This window comes from Dermacentor albipictus, chromosome 7 (genome assembly GCF_038994185.2).
Source record: "Dermacentor albipictus isolate Rhodes 1998 colony chromosome 7, USDA_Dalb.pri_finalv2, whole genome shotgun sequence".
Classification (NCBI taxonomy): Eukaryota; Metazoa; Arthropoda; class Arachnida; order Ixodida; family Ixodidae; genus Dermacentor; species Dermacentor albipictus.
This window is the reverse complement of record NC_091827.1, coordinates 3657292-3673621: the sequence shown is the minus strand read 5'-3', so window position 1 is coordinate 3673621 and position 16330 is coordinate 3657292. Positions and strand designations below refer to the sequence as shown.

Here is a 16330-nt window from a genome sequence, read left to right as displayed (position 1 = left end):
CATTTTAGTATGAGGTGTTCCATTGTTTCTACAATTTTACCACACACAGTACATGTCACATGTGTCTTCTTCCTTAAATTTCTTTTTATAGCTCCGCGTTCTAAGACATCCTGATCTAGCTTCAAAGAGTAGGGCACTGCCTCTTGAGTTATCTTAAAAGCGCTTTCTTCCTGATCTGCTGTTTCCAGTATCGATATAGTTCCACACGATGCTTCTTTTCCATTGAACTTATCCAATTTTTACCTTCCGCATTTTTAACCTGTTGTTTAATGCTCTGCCTTTCTTCGTCCTCGTGTCTGGCATACTTACTGGTTAGCTTCCTAGTTCTTTTCTGCCATTGTGAGTCAATGCTCTTTCTGTATAAGCATTTAAACACCTTAGCTGCCCACCTGTTATCGTCCAATTTCCTCAGACGTTTTTCGTATAGGATTTTACTCTGAGTTTCCCGTGGTTCGAACGATGCCCAGCCCATATCTCCCTGTACTGCTTCGTTTGTGGTTTTCCCGTGGGCACCTAGTGCTAACCTTCCCACAGCTCTCCGATTTACTTCTAGTCTCGACTGAACATCTGCCCTTAAACACAGGACCGCATTCCCGAAAGTAAGCCCCCGCACCATTACTCCCTTCCGAATACCTCTCAGTACCTCATACCCGTTGTACACCCACAATGCCTTATGTTACATTATCCCGGCATCTCTTCGCCCTTTTGCTATGAGAGACTGTTCGTGCTTTTCCGTGTACATCTGCCCTTTGTTTATCCATACCCCGAGATATTTGCATTCGGCCACTCGGGGTATTTCATGGCCTTGTATTGTAAGCTCCTGATCAGTTGTATCGTTGAAAAACATCCCACCGGACTTGGCTGCACTAAAACTGAAACCTAAACTGTCTCCTTCGTCCCACAGTAATTAACCAGTATTTGCAAATCTTCCCGGCTATCTGCTAACAGTACAATATCGTCCGCATACATTAAACTCGGTAGTCGTTGCTCAACCTTTTTGCATAATCTGTACGACAGATAATACCCTAGATTGCTTCGTTGTAACCTTCTTTCCATGCTTATCATATAAAGCATGAACAGCAGCGGTGATAGAGGACAACCTCGCCTTAATCCTTTGTGAACCTCGACAGTTGTCGTACTCTTAATTCCTTCCCATGTTATTTCAACATTATTTTCTCGATATAGTTCCTGTAGAAAATCAATTACCTCATGAATGATACCTTCAGCTTTTAATATGTTCCACAGGAGTTCCCTGTTCACGTTGTCGTATGCACCACTTATGTCCAGGAAGGCTAAATACAGAGGTCTATTTTCCGCCTTAGCTATTTCTATGCACTGGGTAAGCATGAACAGGCTATCATCTAAGCGCCTACCACTTCTGAACCCGTTCTGAATTAAGTTCTCCGAGTATTCTATTACTTTCTACCCATGACTGCATTTTTAATTTTACCGCCTGCATCGCCAGCCTATATATAACTGATGTTATTGTAATTGGTCGGAAGGATTTTATGTTCTTATCACCTTTCCCTTTATAAATCAAATTCATTTTACTCTGTTTCCAGCTGTGCCGAATTTGCTTATTTGTTATGACTGCCTCCGTTGCTTTTATCAGTGTTTCCTTGCTTCTTGGGCCAAGTTCATTAATTAACTTTATTGGAATTTCGTCTATCCCCGCGGACGTGCATTTTATGCTATTCTGTGTTGCTCCGTCACTTGGGGCGATTACCCTATCGTCTTTCCTAAATGGCTCTGCTATAACTGAACCAATGTAGTTCACAGCGTCATCTCCTCTCTAAACAATTTCCGTCGGCATCGTGAATCTGTTCCTGTTTTCTGCGTTTAGCTTTACCCAGCCAGCTTATATGGTTCCAGAATTTTCTTGACCCCACTTTAGTTGCACCGCGAACTTCAGCCAGCCAGCGATCAGAGGACTGCTTTATTTTAGCCTGGACGCAAAGTTCCTTTGTTTCTTTACTTGCTTTGAATCAGTTTCCTTAGGGGGCTCTTGCATTGCCCAGGGGGTGCTGCGAAAATGGTGTTAAAGAGCGCCCTCTGCCCTGTACTGGGTAGCATAGAGTTTCCTACAAAAATTTTGTAGGAAACTCTATGCTGGGTAGTACCAAGCTCGGTCGCCTGCTTCGGAAAGCACGTTTACAATATGGACCCGCCACTTTCGGTTTTGTTAACAACGGCTTGAAGCGAATATCGGGCGCAGAAGATTTTTTCAGGGGTGGCACGCTGCGTAAAGGCAATAAATTATGCAACGCCGAATATGTGTACGCTGTTCAAGAAATAAGCGGCGAAGTTTTAGCGCGGTGTCAATCGCAAGTGAAGCGAGTCACGTACGAAGCTAAATTTCAGGTAATGTTTGCACGCTGCTAGATTCAGGAGCACAAACACCAAGAAATGCTTGCTATAAATGAATTCACAGCAGCGATAAGCAGACATCATGTGTACGAAACTGCTCGTGCTCACGACGGTACGTGCCGTGACGGCAGCGGTCTTTCAACATGCCGCGAAACGGCAGGCCTCCTGCAATCTTTGTTGACTGCATGCCGCTAGACAAGTAGTTATGCCTGTACTGTAGTAGTGGCCATCTGTCCCATTAGCAACTGATAAATAACTGATACAATGCACATGAGCTAACAGTAACGTACGTGCAAATCGTGCTGCAGCGCGAGCTCGTGCGCTGCTCGCTTGATGTAGCTTTTAATGACAGCGCTCGAACGTCGATGTGCTGCAATCAATACTACCTTGCTGCGCTGCCTCAACGTGCTGGCTTGAGGGCAAGGATGAGCACATTTAACTCTCTAACCTGTGTTGCTCGTAGTGGGGTCGTGAATTGCACCGGTCGAATTGTTAATTGTCGCTGTGGCCGGGTCTCGAATCGTGAATCACTAGCCATGCCTGCTGCTATGTCGGTCTGCCGTCGGGACATTAGGTGCAAAAGACCGAATTTTAGAACACAGATATAATCAAGCAAGCTTCAAGACAGGCGACAAAACTGCGGTAAACAACAGTGGCCTTGGCAATTCTGTCACTACAGATCTGTGCATTATGAAGAAAGACAGCTCTAATCTTTCGCCACTGATGCAACTACACCTGTGGCAGTGTTTTCGGGAAAGTGTTAAACTCAGCCGTCATTGCAGTATACCCAATTGTTAGAGTTTTGTAATGTGCACAATTACTGCTCCTGGCGGAGACTGGCATGGATTAATCAGCAGTTTTAACTCATTTTTCACGTACAGTGAGCCCTGCTGATATGTGCTAGCCTAAATGGCTGTACACAGCCACTGAGCGGAGATGATGCTGCATTTTTGGACATCAGTTATGCTGGCAGCATGAAGTAAACATTCCTTGCTCCACTGCCGAGTCAACTGAAGGACAGCACGTCCACTTGGCTTCTTTTTTTATCAGCCGAGTTGAGCACACACTGCTTTTGTCTCTGTGACAAGCGATTTTTAAAAGCACGCAATCAGTGCAGTTTCCTGCTATGCCCGAGTACGTGAAGTCCAAGCAAAATGTGTTATGCCGAGGGTCACATAAGCGTCAATGATGATAATACAATTTACTGTCCGATAAATTGAGTAATACCTGTGTGCCAAAGTAACACCTGATGCAACTTTGCATGGCACAAGAACTTCCATCTAAAGTAATAAGTTGGCTCAGTCCCCAAGAGATTAGCTGCAATGGAATTTTGGACAGGGATAATGTATTGATTCTATTCCAAAACAATTCCTTTTTGCATTTTGCCAGTCATCTGAGCAGCAATCTGCCTACAATTATCATGACGACTGGCTTCCCACGGATGCTAACAAAGGAATAGAATTGAGCAAGAGGGAACCTTACATTATAGTGTCCCTGCTGTACTTGTTAAGGAAAGTGCAAGTTTAAAGAAATGCAGACAGATACACATGATGTTTGGTGTACATAAGAAACATATTTGATCTCTCAGCAGTACATGTAAAAGCAATACTGGAATGATTGCCAGCACATAGAAGCCTCTGTAAAAGTCTCACGTCAATGGAACAACAGCAGCAAGAAACAACAGGTCTATGCAGGCGGCTATAACTTAAATGGTGAAGGAACTGGGCAGGTGGGTGCAAGGCTGCCTGCAGGCACAGCCCTAGTTCAGGAACCGGATGCTCATCTTCTCTTCCACATCTGTCTTGTCCAGCGTTGCACAGAACTCTTCAAACGAGATCATGTTGTCACCATCCTTGTCAGCTTCCATTATGGTCCTGTCCGCAATACTCGCCAGCTACAAGCCAAAAATGCACCAATCAGACATGTCACGTGCTGTGTTAATCATATACAGTTGAACACATTTATAATGACTGGCTTTAAAAATATCGTGGATATAACAATGAACAGCTGATGCACCGTAAACTTTAGGGTGTGTTCTATGGTGAAATAAACTGCTCACTACAATGCTCTCATGCTGTGTTATCCGTTTAATTAAATCAGGCTACTAGATTTGTGCGCTGAAAGGAAAATAAAAATTAATGTAAAAAAAAAAGTGAGCTGCCGTAACTGTTCCACACCTTCGTTGCACTTCCCTATGCATCGCAGGGCTTCTCGCACCATTCCCGTGTGTCCCTTCCAACCCTCATACATTGGCACAGTCGCCTTGTTTATTGTAAAGTTGGAAGAGAGATGGGAGAGAGATGCGCGAAGCCTGCAATATGTAGGGTGATGAGACGAAGGTGTGCCATGTAGGGTGCGTGGCACAAAAGCGGGTGTGGAGTGAGTGTGGTGGCTTGCATTTTTTTTTCTCAAGGATTTAGCATTTTCTTTAGCTTTCAGCGTATGCACGTAGTAGCCATATTTAATTGTTATAACCTACAATGTTATAAACATTGTAGTAGGCAGTTTATTTCACCATAAAACACATACAAAAGTTGGTGATGCATTGGCTGCTTAATGTTGCATTCGTGTATTGTTAAAATCAGCAATGCTATAGGTGGGTTTGACTTAGTTCGTTCTATTCCATTAAAATGTTTGGATGTTTGCCCCCTCTGCTTTTTTGTGCAACCCGGTTATAATGGGATTGTTCTAGCACTTGAACATTGTTATAAGTAGGTTCGACTATAAAACAAGCATCAAACAAATAAACTGTTTGTACATTCATGAATTTTTCTGGGTGCACAAAATTTGGATGAACCATGCATTTACTGAAGCATGCATTGCACACTAGTGCTGGGCAACTTTTTCTTGACACAGTTGCCATGATGATGATAATGATGACATGCTCAAGTGCTTTTTACTTTTTAATTTTTCCTACACATCTTCCTTATTACTTTTAAACCTTGTAGTCTACCTCACGTGGTGCTCTATCGAGAGTAACCTAGACCACTGCTCGGGCCTGAGGATTCAAGCCCTCAGGGGGACGCGCAGTTCAGCCGCTTATGTATTGTGTGTCCAAAGTGGGCACTCGTTCGGTCTCTACTGGGAGCAAGACAGAATGCCGCAAGGAGAGGACCCAGACCCCAAGTAAGGCGCTTATTATACGACTAGCTTGGCGTTATCAAAATGATACACCTTATCCTCGTGGTGTGCATAAGCTGGTGCTCCTGCAATTCAAGCATCATACAACAGCATCAGAAAACACTGTGACACACCACTATATGGGACGATGGCTCCTAATGACCGTGCTACCAGGGCAATGTTCCATTAGCTCGGTATAGCCTCCCATCATGCCTGCGGAGAGAACTGGGTCTTAGTGACCCTTCAGAACAGGAGCAGTGAACAGGTGTGCGCCTGCTTTGAGCCAAGGACTTTTGATGGGGCCGGCCCACAAAAGGGCTGACCGGGAGGATCAGAATTCAGTATACGCACTGTTTGTGTCACTGTCCGAGCGCTTCTTCCCGCTCCCACTGTTGGCTCGAGCCACCAGGAGAAAAGGGAAAGTTCCCGCCCAAACAGACCAATCAGATGGGCCCCTGGTCTACTTAAGGGGCGGACAGCAGCAAATGCTTAACGCTATTGCTGCTGTACGGTGCCCTCGAAAGAGAGAGGGAAAGAGGCGGCCCGCATGCACAAAGTTTGAAAGGGACATCACCGTGATGCAGCCTCTATGCCCAAAACCTGCTACACTAGAGCACTGCAACGAAATGGATGAACACAATTCCCACAAGCGAAAACTTTGAATTACTATTTACGGTTGGGTATGTGTCAATGGCCAATGTGAAGAAGGGAAACAAACACCATTATTTTTAAGTGGTAGCACATCTCAAGGTTGTGCTTTGCTTAGAAAAGCAGCTTTGATGCACCCAGATGGCTCAGTAATGAGCTCTTCCGTATGTATTCAGAAGCAGTGACAAATGGAGGCATGTATGTGAATACTGAGATAAAACAGGAGTGAGGCATGAACTTGGCTTATGTCCCTTTAAGATTATATCAGGGCTATATAACCACTATATTTGAGCCAATAAAAAAGCCACCAAAAAGTTAATAAGATGCCAAAACAACAAAGTGGTCGTTAGAATGACTAAAATATGCTAAGTTCAGTAAATTTCTCACTAAGTTACCAAAATTAATTAAATTCCGGGGTTCCAAGTGGCAAAACTAAAATCTTATTATGAGGCATGCCAAAATAGGAGACTCCGGATTAATTTTGACCACCAGAGAAATTTTAACGGGCACCCAATGCATGGTGCATGAAAGTTTTTGCATTTCGCTGTCATCGGGATGTGGCTGCTTCAGCTCGGATCAAAACCCCAAATTCGTGCTCAGCAGCGCCACGAAGTTACCAACACGGCTGCACACGAAAGACCGCTGCCTTTGGGCCATTACTAATGAGGCGAGCTCATCAAGCGACGATGGTAGCAGAAACGATGACGATGGCTGGCTAAAGGTGCTTATGGCTGACCATTAGTAGATGCATCATTCTATACAGCAGTTTGAGGCTCCAGTGAGTGACCATAAGCCTGCTTTGTATAAGGCTCGCATCCTGTAAAGAATGATAAAGAAAAGTGCGGGCCTTACCTGAGTAAGTACATTTTTTCATACAATGAAAAGCACCTCCACACCTGGCAAACATGCTCATGTGAGTGCCGGTACATGCAAATAACTTTATGCACTATGTTTCTGAGAAAGACTGAGTAAAGTCTCTGAACACAGCCTGGTATTCAGGCTTTAAGCTTGTACTGGTATTTGCAAACAACACAGTGTTCTGCAGTTATACTCGTTATAATGACAAACTGCTTGGAAATTCAACATTATCTTAGATCCAGCAGTCCGTAAACTTTGTGGACGGGTGTAGATATGGTCCTTGTGATTCAAAATAAATGCATTTCAGATTTGTAAAGTACACTATTTTCCTATAACAATTCCATTACGACAGGAACTTAAGCAAGATGAAATAATGTTCAACTGCTTCAAGGAAAAGTGATCAGACTAGCATGAACACAGACAACATGGCAAAAAGCGAAAATTATTCACAATTTGTACGTCTGCTAATCTGAAATCTTTGTTGTGTAGCTAGGCTATTTTGATTGGGCTAGCACCCCAATGACATTTAGCAAGAAGCACCTCCTGCTTGCACATTTAGAGCAAAACACAACTGTTAGCTGGCCCAATTTCAGACGTTTTCACCTTGCCAGTCATGTCATAAAAAAATCAGATGATAAAGCATCCTCACTAAAAACTTTCCTATCAGGGTTATTTCACATATGCATGCTGGCTACACTGGCTCTCAGATCAATGAAGGTAACAGTATTGTGCTTGGCTAATATTAGGGGTGCTTGAATAGTGAGACTTCTGAATGAAGTCGAATATGAATATTTAAGAAGAATGACTTTTCAAAACTGAATCAGATATTTCTCATTTCTAAACAAAGTGAAATACAAAGTATGTGCATGGACTGTGCGAAAAAAAAATAAAATAAAGGCATATATTTCCATCATTTGATAAGCGCATATGGCGACGTTTGCGACTGGAAGCCTAGTCAATTCAGGAGCTTGTAAATGGGAAATTACTGCTTTCAGCCATCTGGTGTGCCATGACGACAGCAATGAAACAAAAGAACAGCACATCACCAGATGCACGGAGTGCAGCACTGCACATTGTTCTAATGGAGCGCACAGATATGGTGAGGCTGGTTAAATAATACATTGCTTTGTAATGGCCTAGGCAACAAGTTCGTATATAGGCTGCCTTAAATACAAGCAATTCTTATTGAATGGCTGGAGGATAATTGCCAGAAATTATCTGCCCTGTGTGTTTGCTAAGGAACAAGTGCACAACAGCCGTGGCTCTCATGCAGCACAATCAATCAGGGCACTCCCCACTTGCATCAGTCTTTCCCTCCTAAGACTCCATTAAGTGTTATCCAAACAGAACCTAATATTGTACAATTTCAAATAGCAAATGGCTGAAATGAATAGGAGTAAAATAAGAAAGGCTATTATCCAATTCATAGTTGACACTTTGAATGATAGCACACCCGAGTTCATATCCTTGGGAATGAAACCACCTGGACATTGATGCTTGCCCACACAGCCATGACAATAATGGTGCCTAGGGCAAGAAATTTCCTGTCAGCCTCATTATTTAACAACATGCATTATGTTCCAGCTTAAATAATGGTGCCAGACTCCTAGAAACAAATGCAAAGGGTGTTGTAACATAGTATTGTGGGCATTGTGGGCAGTTAAATATAATGTGCGCAACCCCCTTCAGCAAGTGAGCATTCAAGATCAAGGTCAGGTAACGCACCTGTTCATCGGAGATGTTTGCGCCAACCATCATGTGCAGCACAGCCAAGAGCTCATCCCTAGAGATTTTGTTGTCGTCGTCGAGGTCGTACATCTTAAAGGCAACTGGAAGAGCAACATTGTGATGCTATAACAATGGCAAAGTTAGAAGCATTTGTATCCATGGGTTTGCTCGCACGCACAACAGAAACTCAGTCAAGTTTTCAAACCAACGTGCATGTGACTGGAGTAGCTTGTGGATTGCATCTGTGCAACATTTGTTGCTTCAGAGCACCAGGCTTGCCACAGGAGACACGAGACAGGTCTTGGTGACGGACCTTAAAACTGAACTAGTGATTTGAAACTTCTGTCAAGCACTATGCTTGCTTTGTTGAAAGTATGCAGAGTGAAGCTTATTTCTCAAGCTATGTTGGAGGAAGATTCTAACTAGTCCCCAGCACGGAGGAGTAAGGACAAGTTATCAGGCTGGCGAACTGGGCTATTAATGGATTAATCTTAGCAAGTAAACAGTGCAAAGGCTGACAATGACTTCAGTAACACTTAAGACAATGCTTGTCTTAGTCCCATTTGTGTCCTTGTAAGCCATTGCATTGCTCACATTCTAAGGATAACACTCACCAAAGACTCTGGAACCTTAGATCATCAAAAGTCCTATGGGCATATGAACATATGGTCTAGCGACAGCTTTTGTTACACAAGTAACAGCTTGTATACCTTCAACAAATTGTGCGCCATCATCCCTGAATGGTATGAAAAACATTCAAAACCCTAAACAGAGAATGATGCAACACCATGAAAGAGGAAGGTGAAGAACTAGGCTAGTTTTCATTTTGAATTTCACTGAGTGACACCAATCACAGCAAATAACACAAACAGACACACCAGATGGCACACTCTCGTCCTGCCTGGTGTGTTACTTGCCATAATTAGTGTCACTCAGCGCAATTCAATATGAACCATGAGAGAGCCTAGTGTTTTGTGCACAAACTGATTCATTTATGTGCTTCATGGCTTCATTAGAGACGACTACGTAGGGTGGATCCAGGGCGGGATTCACTCCACAGGAGCCCATGGGATCCAGGCGGGAGCCCTCTTTAAAGCATAGAGAAAACAGAGGGTGGGTGGGCTTGCTGCATGTTCCATACTGACAGCCAGCGTGTCTCAATGGAAGGCTCAGGCCCCATTCTGGATTTGCCAGCGACCATTGCCTCCTGCCTTATTAAAAAATGTTACCTTTAGAGATAGGTTGACCAGAAGGCCATCAAACCAGCAGAAACATGTGGGCATTAACCACACAGTGTTGCAACAGCCGCCAACAATTCTACTCAGACTTGGTGCTTGCACTAGCAATTGTAAGTATGTGTGCCACCTGTCAGTTTTACCATGTTACCTGCTCAGATGACGCCAGTATGCCTCAAAATGAGCAGACAGACTAAAACCTTGACTGCATTCTTTACATCAAAGTACTACACATGCTATTGCTGATTATGAACTTCAGGAGAAACCTAAAGAAAGAAGGCCAGCTAATAAGAAAGAAGGCCAGCTAATAGGATGCCAGACCTTTTCTACAAAATGCCTTTTGTTTCTCCACCTGTCATGCTTCATGAAATGAGCAACAGTATGAGGAGACAGAGAGAGCACGAGCAAACACAAAGGCAGAAGGGCCGTCGCCCTTGACACTGCTTGATGTAGTGACAGCAAATACCTGTCCTGTTTTGAGGCTTTATGATGAGTTAGACAGCACAGTTTGACAAGAGTCCAACTTGTGTGCACTCTGGAAGGCATTAGAGCCACTACCAGGATCACGATGGTAGATAGGCAGGTGGAAAGATGCTCCACCTCTGCAATTTAGCTGCCAAGTGGTGAATGAGGATACGCCTCTCTTTAGCCACCAGGGCGCTCTAGGTGCCGCAAGGCTTTCAGCTTCTAGGTTTACTGTTCACCAGCACTGAGTGGTATGCTGAGTGTCGGTCGTTTGTCTTTGTGTTGTGGTCGCATTTCATTGCGACCACAACACATTGCGACCGAGTGTTTCGAATAAGTTCATTGAATGAAGACGAGATGGGTGAGCAGTGTTTTGTAGCACAGTGTAACTTGGGGTACAAGTCATGGAACCAGGTGTCTCTTTTTGCCGCTCTGAAGGGGAAAGACTGCTTGAAAGTTTGATGACATGCTAGTCCATGAAAGGGTCATGTGTTGCAAGCAACACATTTTGTTTGTGAAAAACATCTTGAAGTGCGATTTGCCACAAATAGTAAGAAGCATTATACAACACAGGACACATCCTTGCACGTGCACTGCAGAAGGCTGCTTTGGCAAAAGACACCATTTCAACATTATTTCCGGGCTGCCCCTGACACTTGACCAAGACTGAAAAGAAAAGTGACTGTGAATTGTGTTTGCTCTCCTGTCAGGAAACGTGAATGCTTCAATGACGGTGATGCATTGGTCTCTGCTGTTGTTGGTGAAGAATCATCCCCAGGTACTCAGGGAACCGGCAGCAGACTGTTTCATCTGGCACCACCGTATCCTACAGTACCAAGGCTGATGGAACACTCGATTTGAAAACTCTATGTAGCGCATATGCTGCATTCTGATATGTGCTTAAGCTTTAATTTACTGGCTCATTATTGCTGCTCAATGTATTCACTTCTAATGTTTAAGCCTGGATTATTTTTGCTATCACATGAGAAGTTCAATGTTTTCATGAATCTAGACAATTGTATTTTTATTACACATTGAAAGTAGGCCTCTCAGAGCACACAACAATGACACATATTTGCTATATATTTACATGGCGATGACTATAGCTTATGTACATGTTCTCCCAAGAAAGCGATGAACAAGGAAAAGAGGTGCACTGAATGAAAGCATTACATAAGCATTCATATAAAAATGCGATTAGAATGCGCCCATGAGAGTGGCTTCCTGTCCTTAATCTGCATAAGCGCCTGGCCAATGTGATGACTGTGCACATTGAAATACCATATGCTGGACTGTTATCTATATAACAACACTGTGGAAAAGTCATCTTTAACTGGCACGCAGAACTTAAAGGGCCCCTGAAACGGTTCGGACAAATTTTGTAGGCGCGTAGGGTACAGCTTAAGTAGAACATTCGCACCACAATTTAAGTGAAGCGTTACGTATTAATGGAGCTGCAAGCGATTAGAAGTTACCCTCCTCCCTAGCTATGCTTTTCCTCCTCAACTCGCTCGCCGAGCGAGCGGCGCTAAGCTCCACCTTCACTGGTTCAGCGTCACGATGCGACGTCACATCGCTCACTTCCGGTTGTTTAGGAGCACGCCCCCTCCCGCGCGAGACCTCTCCGCTAGCCGCTTGGCCGTCGACCGAGAGCTATCGAAGCAGCGTGCGTTGCGAGCATTCTGTCGTAGCGCCGAACGTGTCCGGTACTCCGCTAAAAACAGGCATGCTGGTCATTTCGGCAAATGACTGGAGGCATAAACTCAAGCTGATGAAGGAACTTTAGCGTAGACGTACGTGAGCAGCCTGATCGGTCTGCACGGTCCAGACACTTGCTGGCGCAGTGCTTAACCAGTCAAACAAAGCGCTAATATTGCTCTAACCAAGTGTAAAGCATTTTAAACATTTATAAATCAACGTGTTGATGATTACACTCCTGCGAAAAATACACACCAGCAGCAAAGAATACACTTCGTTGCTGCTACTGTGTATGGTTGAGCTCTGTGCTACCAGGTGGCTGCACCGTGCAGACCGTTCACATTTGCCCTTCTGCTCATCTCGTGGCTCATCCCGGCACAGTCAAGCGGCCAGACCCTGTCCCCTTGCGCTTGCCCTAATACTGGACTCGCGGTTTGCAGGTCGCTAGGTTTGCAGTCCACAAGGCAACAAAGTCGAATCATAGTGCTCGCGAAAAGACTGAGACCGACTCTGACCGCGGAGCTCTCGTCAAAACGGAGTACGTTGTAACACAAGCAGACGACACTTGCTGTGTGCCGGAAGTGCTGAAGTGTACTAAAAAACTATTCTTGTGTATTCTCTTTAAGTTATTTTCTTTTTACAAAAACAAAGTAACTAACATTCCAACTATTACGAGCATGATTTGTTCACCATAAAGTTGGAAAAATTATCGACCACGCGCACTGGTCAGCCAATCAGATAGCTCGCCCATGTGACGTAATATGGGTTATTTGCATCATATGGGTAGGGGCGGCTTAAAATTCCGCCGAGCAGTGCGCTGCGATCGGCAGCGATGGGTATCTTTAAAACCTTATAATAAATTACATGCTTTACGCAGAGCACTTAGATGCATCAATTAATGATCAGAAGAACCTACTCTAACGACTCAGTACGTTTGTAGAAAATTGCCAAAATCGTTTCAGGGTCCCTTTAAGACGAGCAGCTCCACTATAAAGCCTTTCTAACACCGTGACCAGAGGCCAACCATTCGGAACAGCTTACATGTGAACAGAAGTCGAGTTTGTTGGTGCACTATTAGTGTAGAGACTGCGCACACTCGTCTGGAAGTGGAAAGGTTGAGCAGATAGCTCTAACCGCACCTGGGACAGCTGGCGGTAGCCAATGGTTCAAAATTAATTGAGGAAGATTGTGAAGAGCTCACACTGCATGCCCTTTTAAAGGAGCTGATCTATGTGTTCTTCATCCATGAGTAGACCTGCAGCTCATAAAGATTGTCGCTGCTTGCAGGCAGCAAAAAATCCATGCCTGTGTATTGACAAGGTTGCCCACGCATGTCATGTGTGCGCTTGAGGTGCTTTCAGTTAACCAATATTGAATTCAATGGTTACAGCCCGACGTTGCATGTGTGATCTGTAGCCAACAGCTCTACCGCTCCAGAGAAGTGTCATTTGGTCTGTACATGAATCTACAATGAAGATGAAGCACTTTGGCACTGGTCAGTATTTATTGCCTAAAACATGTGCTACTGCTACTTTTACTCTCTGCTGAGTAACATAAGTGGCTGTGATTGCTGGAAAAATGGCATATAAGGCAATAGAGTAAACATTTGAGTTGTAGCATATGCAACTGCTGGTGCTCTATTGGCTAACATGAAGCCACCAAAACTGGGAAGCTATGCAAGACACTGCACTGTGACAGGGGCGAGTTGCAACTCCTCGACATTTTGCAATGCCTGCTCTAATTTACTCGTCTCCAGTAAAGACTGCAAATATAACTGAGTCACACACGCAGTCACACACATTGAGTCACACATCCTTGTGCACTTATATGGAAGAATCCTTTCAGTCTTGCACGGAGAATCAAACAGTAAGCATGGCATTCAGGAAATGAAGTATGCATGCTTATGTGTCTCACTAACTGTGATTACGAGAAAAGCAGCATTGCCATCTTCTAAATCTACCACATCATAGTCATATACAATTATTTCAAGCAGCTAAATATGTGTAGAAAAAGCATGTGTGCAGAAGAGACACCACAAAGAAGAAAAGAATATGCACACCAACATGTTTATTTCTAAAGTTACCAACTAACGCAATGCCACATCGTTTTGTAATTATGTGTAGGAAGGCTAACATACTTTCCGGGCCACACGACCAGACTAAGCCTCTGCATTACGACAACCATGAAGAAACTTCAGATTGCAAAGGTATGACACTGTGTTAAGGAAATGCCTACACTGTGCATGTGACTGTGTCACGGTTTAAAACAAACAATGCTTTTAGAGTTCTTGTGATGACATTGTCATATAGAATCAAGCACGGCATTTCAAGCTTATTAATTATAACCTCACCAGCGATGGTGATACTTACAGTGCAGCTTTTCTTCGCGGCTGTTTAGTTTGTTCTCCTTGTTCTTCTTCAGGGGTCGAAAACGTGACAGCACCCGGACGAACTGGCGGAAATTGATGCGGTCGTCGTAGGCATCCATGAAGAAAGCATGCACAATGCGGTCGCCCAGAGGATTGATGGCTAGCTCCGGGATTCGCAGGAAGTCTTCGCGGCTGTAAACAATGCAAAGTTCAACGTAAACTTGGAGCCTAACAACGCATCGCTAGCGGTTTCTAACATGGCTCCGACCAATATCCACGCCCAATATCTAAACCGTACCGCAGCCGTTTTCAGATGATGGATATGAAAATACTGCTAGCAGCGGCCCGTGCGCTAGAGGCCCGTATGACAAGCGACAACCCTGAGCCCAAAATGGAACGGTAATCTCCTAGCATATTTGTACACTGACGGACGGAGAACCGTAAGCACCTCACATTGACCAGCATGCTCGTATATGACACAACGCGGCAAGCGAAACGCCGATTCTAAGTTTAACTGTGCAACGTCGGCGTGTGTGCAAGATAGAGAGCCCAGGGAAACGCAAGTATAAGGACCTTCACCGGCGCGAATTCTACCAGTCTAACGCAACATTAAGCCGAAAGTTGTTAGCTACACGTGCACGGGACAGCGTCTCGAAACACAGCTCTAGCTAAGTTGTCCCGATCGTCACGTTACAAACAACGCACATTTACGTAGACTGCCTTCCATTGTATGGAAAGTCACCTGGTGGTCGACGGACAACCGAAGTAACGATCGTTGTCTGCACAATTCAGTACTCGCACAGAGAAGGGCCCTCGCTTTAATTTACGGTTTCGGACACCCTCTATACGCTCGCTCACCTAAGTGTGCCGTTGTCAGTCTTGTCCAGGCTGGTAAATCTGCTGTACAGCCGCTCGATCTGGTTTGGCGAAACTGCAAGAATGACCTCGGATGAGCGAGGGTTCTTTAAAGAGCGCGACAACGGCGTTTAGAAGTGCTCCGTGGATAGGGTTGTAATTCTCGAAACAACTCACAGCCAGTCTCTTGCTGAATCTCTTGAATTTCCTCCTCTTGGAGCATTAAAGAAGACCGGGTGCCCATGGTCACGAGCGAGACAGTTCACCCGGCTGCACAACAACGTGGGACGAACTTCGCGAACGGCGGGGAAACCCAAACTGGCAACGATTGTGCGAAACACGTAACGAAATAGGTCGCGGTGGCCTCGGCGTCGACGACGTTGCCGACGGGAATATTGACCTTGATAGTGCGCGCACTCCACGCACACGACGACGCAAGCGCCCCGGAAATAGTATGCTCCGCTAGAGAATGCTAGCGCTGCATTCGCTTACGACAATTTGTGTCCAACGTTGGAGTTGTCGCACACAGATTTCTCTAGCGGAGCATACTGCCACACTCTCATTTCAAGAAACAGGTTGAACTCCCCTACCCCCCCCCCCCAAAAAAAAAATAAAAAAATAAAAAAAGAGAGACAAAAGAAGATGAGAGAAAGTTTTTAAAAAAATTGAATTGCAGATAATTCTGTCTGCATATCGGGGACAGAAAAGCACAGGCGGAAAACTACCGCGTACATGTACGTGGCCGTTTAGAAGATCATATGCATGGAGGAAGGAATATCTTACCAGCCGAGGAGTAGCATTTGGTGCACCTGACAATCTCCAGATGCGTGCGATACGTTCTTAATACCACTGCAGGTTATATACAGACGCTCGTCTTTATTACACATGGTATGAATACGCTGCCAGAAGAAACCACTGAGCAGACCAGTGTGGCGTTTCTGACAAGGAAAGGCGAGACCACACGTACGTTTGCGGACGCGCGCAAGCT

At 44.6% G+C, this 16330-nt stretch overlaps 1 protein-coding gene across 1 annotated transcript; it reads right to left on the bottom strand.

Annotated features, from left to right (window-relative positions):
• Positions 1-3920: 3920 nt before the first annotated feature.
• Positions 3921-15775, bottom strand: elm (calcineurin like EF-hand protein 1 elm). The gene is made up of 5 exons (XM_070521561.1): positions 15520-15775; positions 15346-15418; positions 14489-14679; positions 8719-8822; positions 3921-4261 (listed from the first exon to the last, which is right to left on the bottom strand). Exons 1-5 carry the CDS (start codon positions 15584-15586, stop codon positions 4127-4129), a joined length of 570 nt encoding a protein of 189 aa, XP_070377662.1. The 5' UTR covers positions 15587-15775; the 3' UTR covers positions 3921-4126.
• Between the last annotated feature and the right edge of the window lie 555 nt (positions 15776-16330).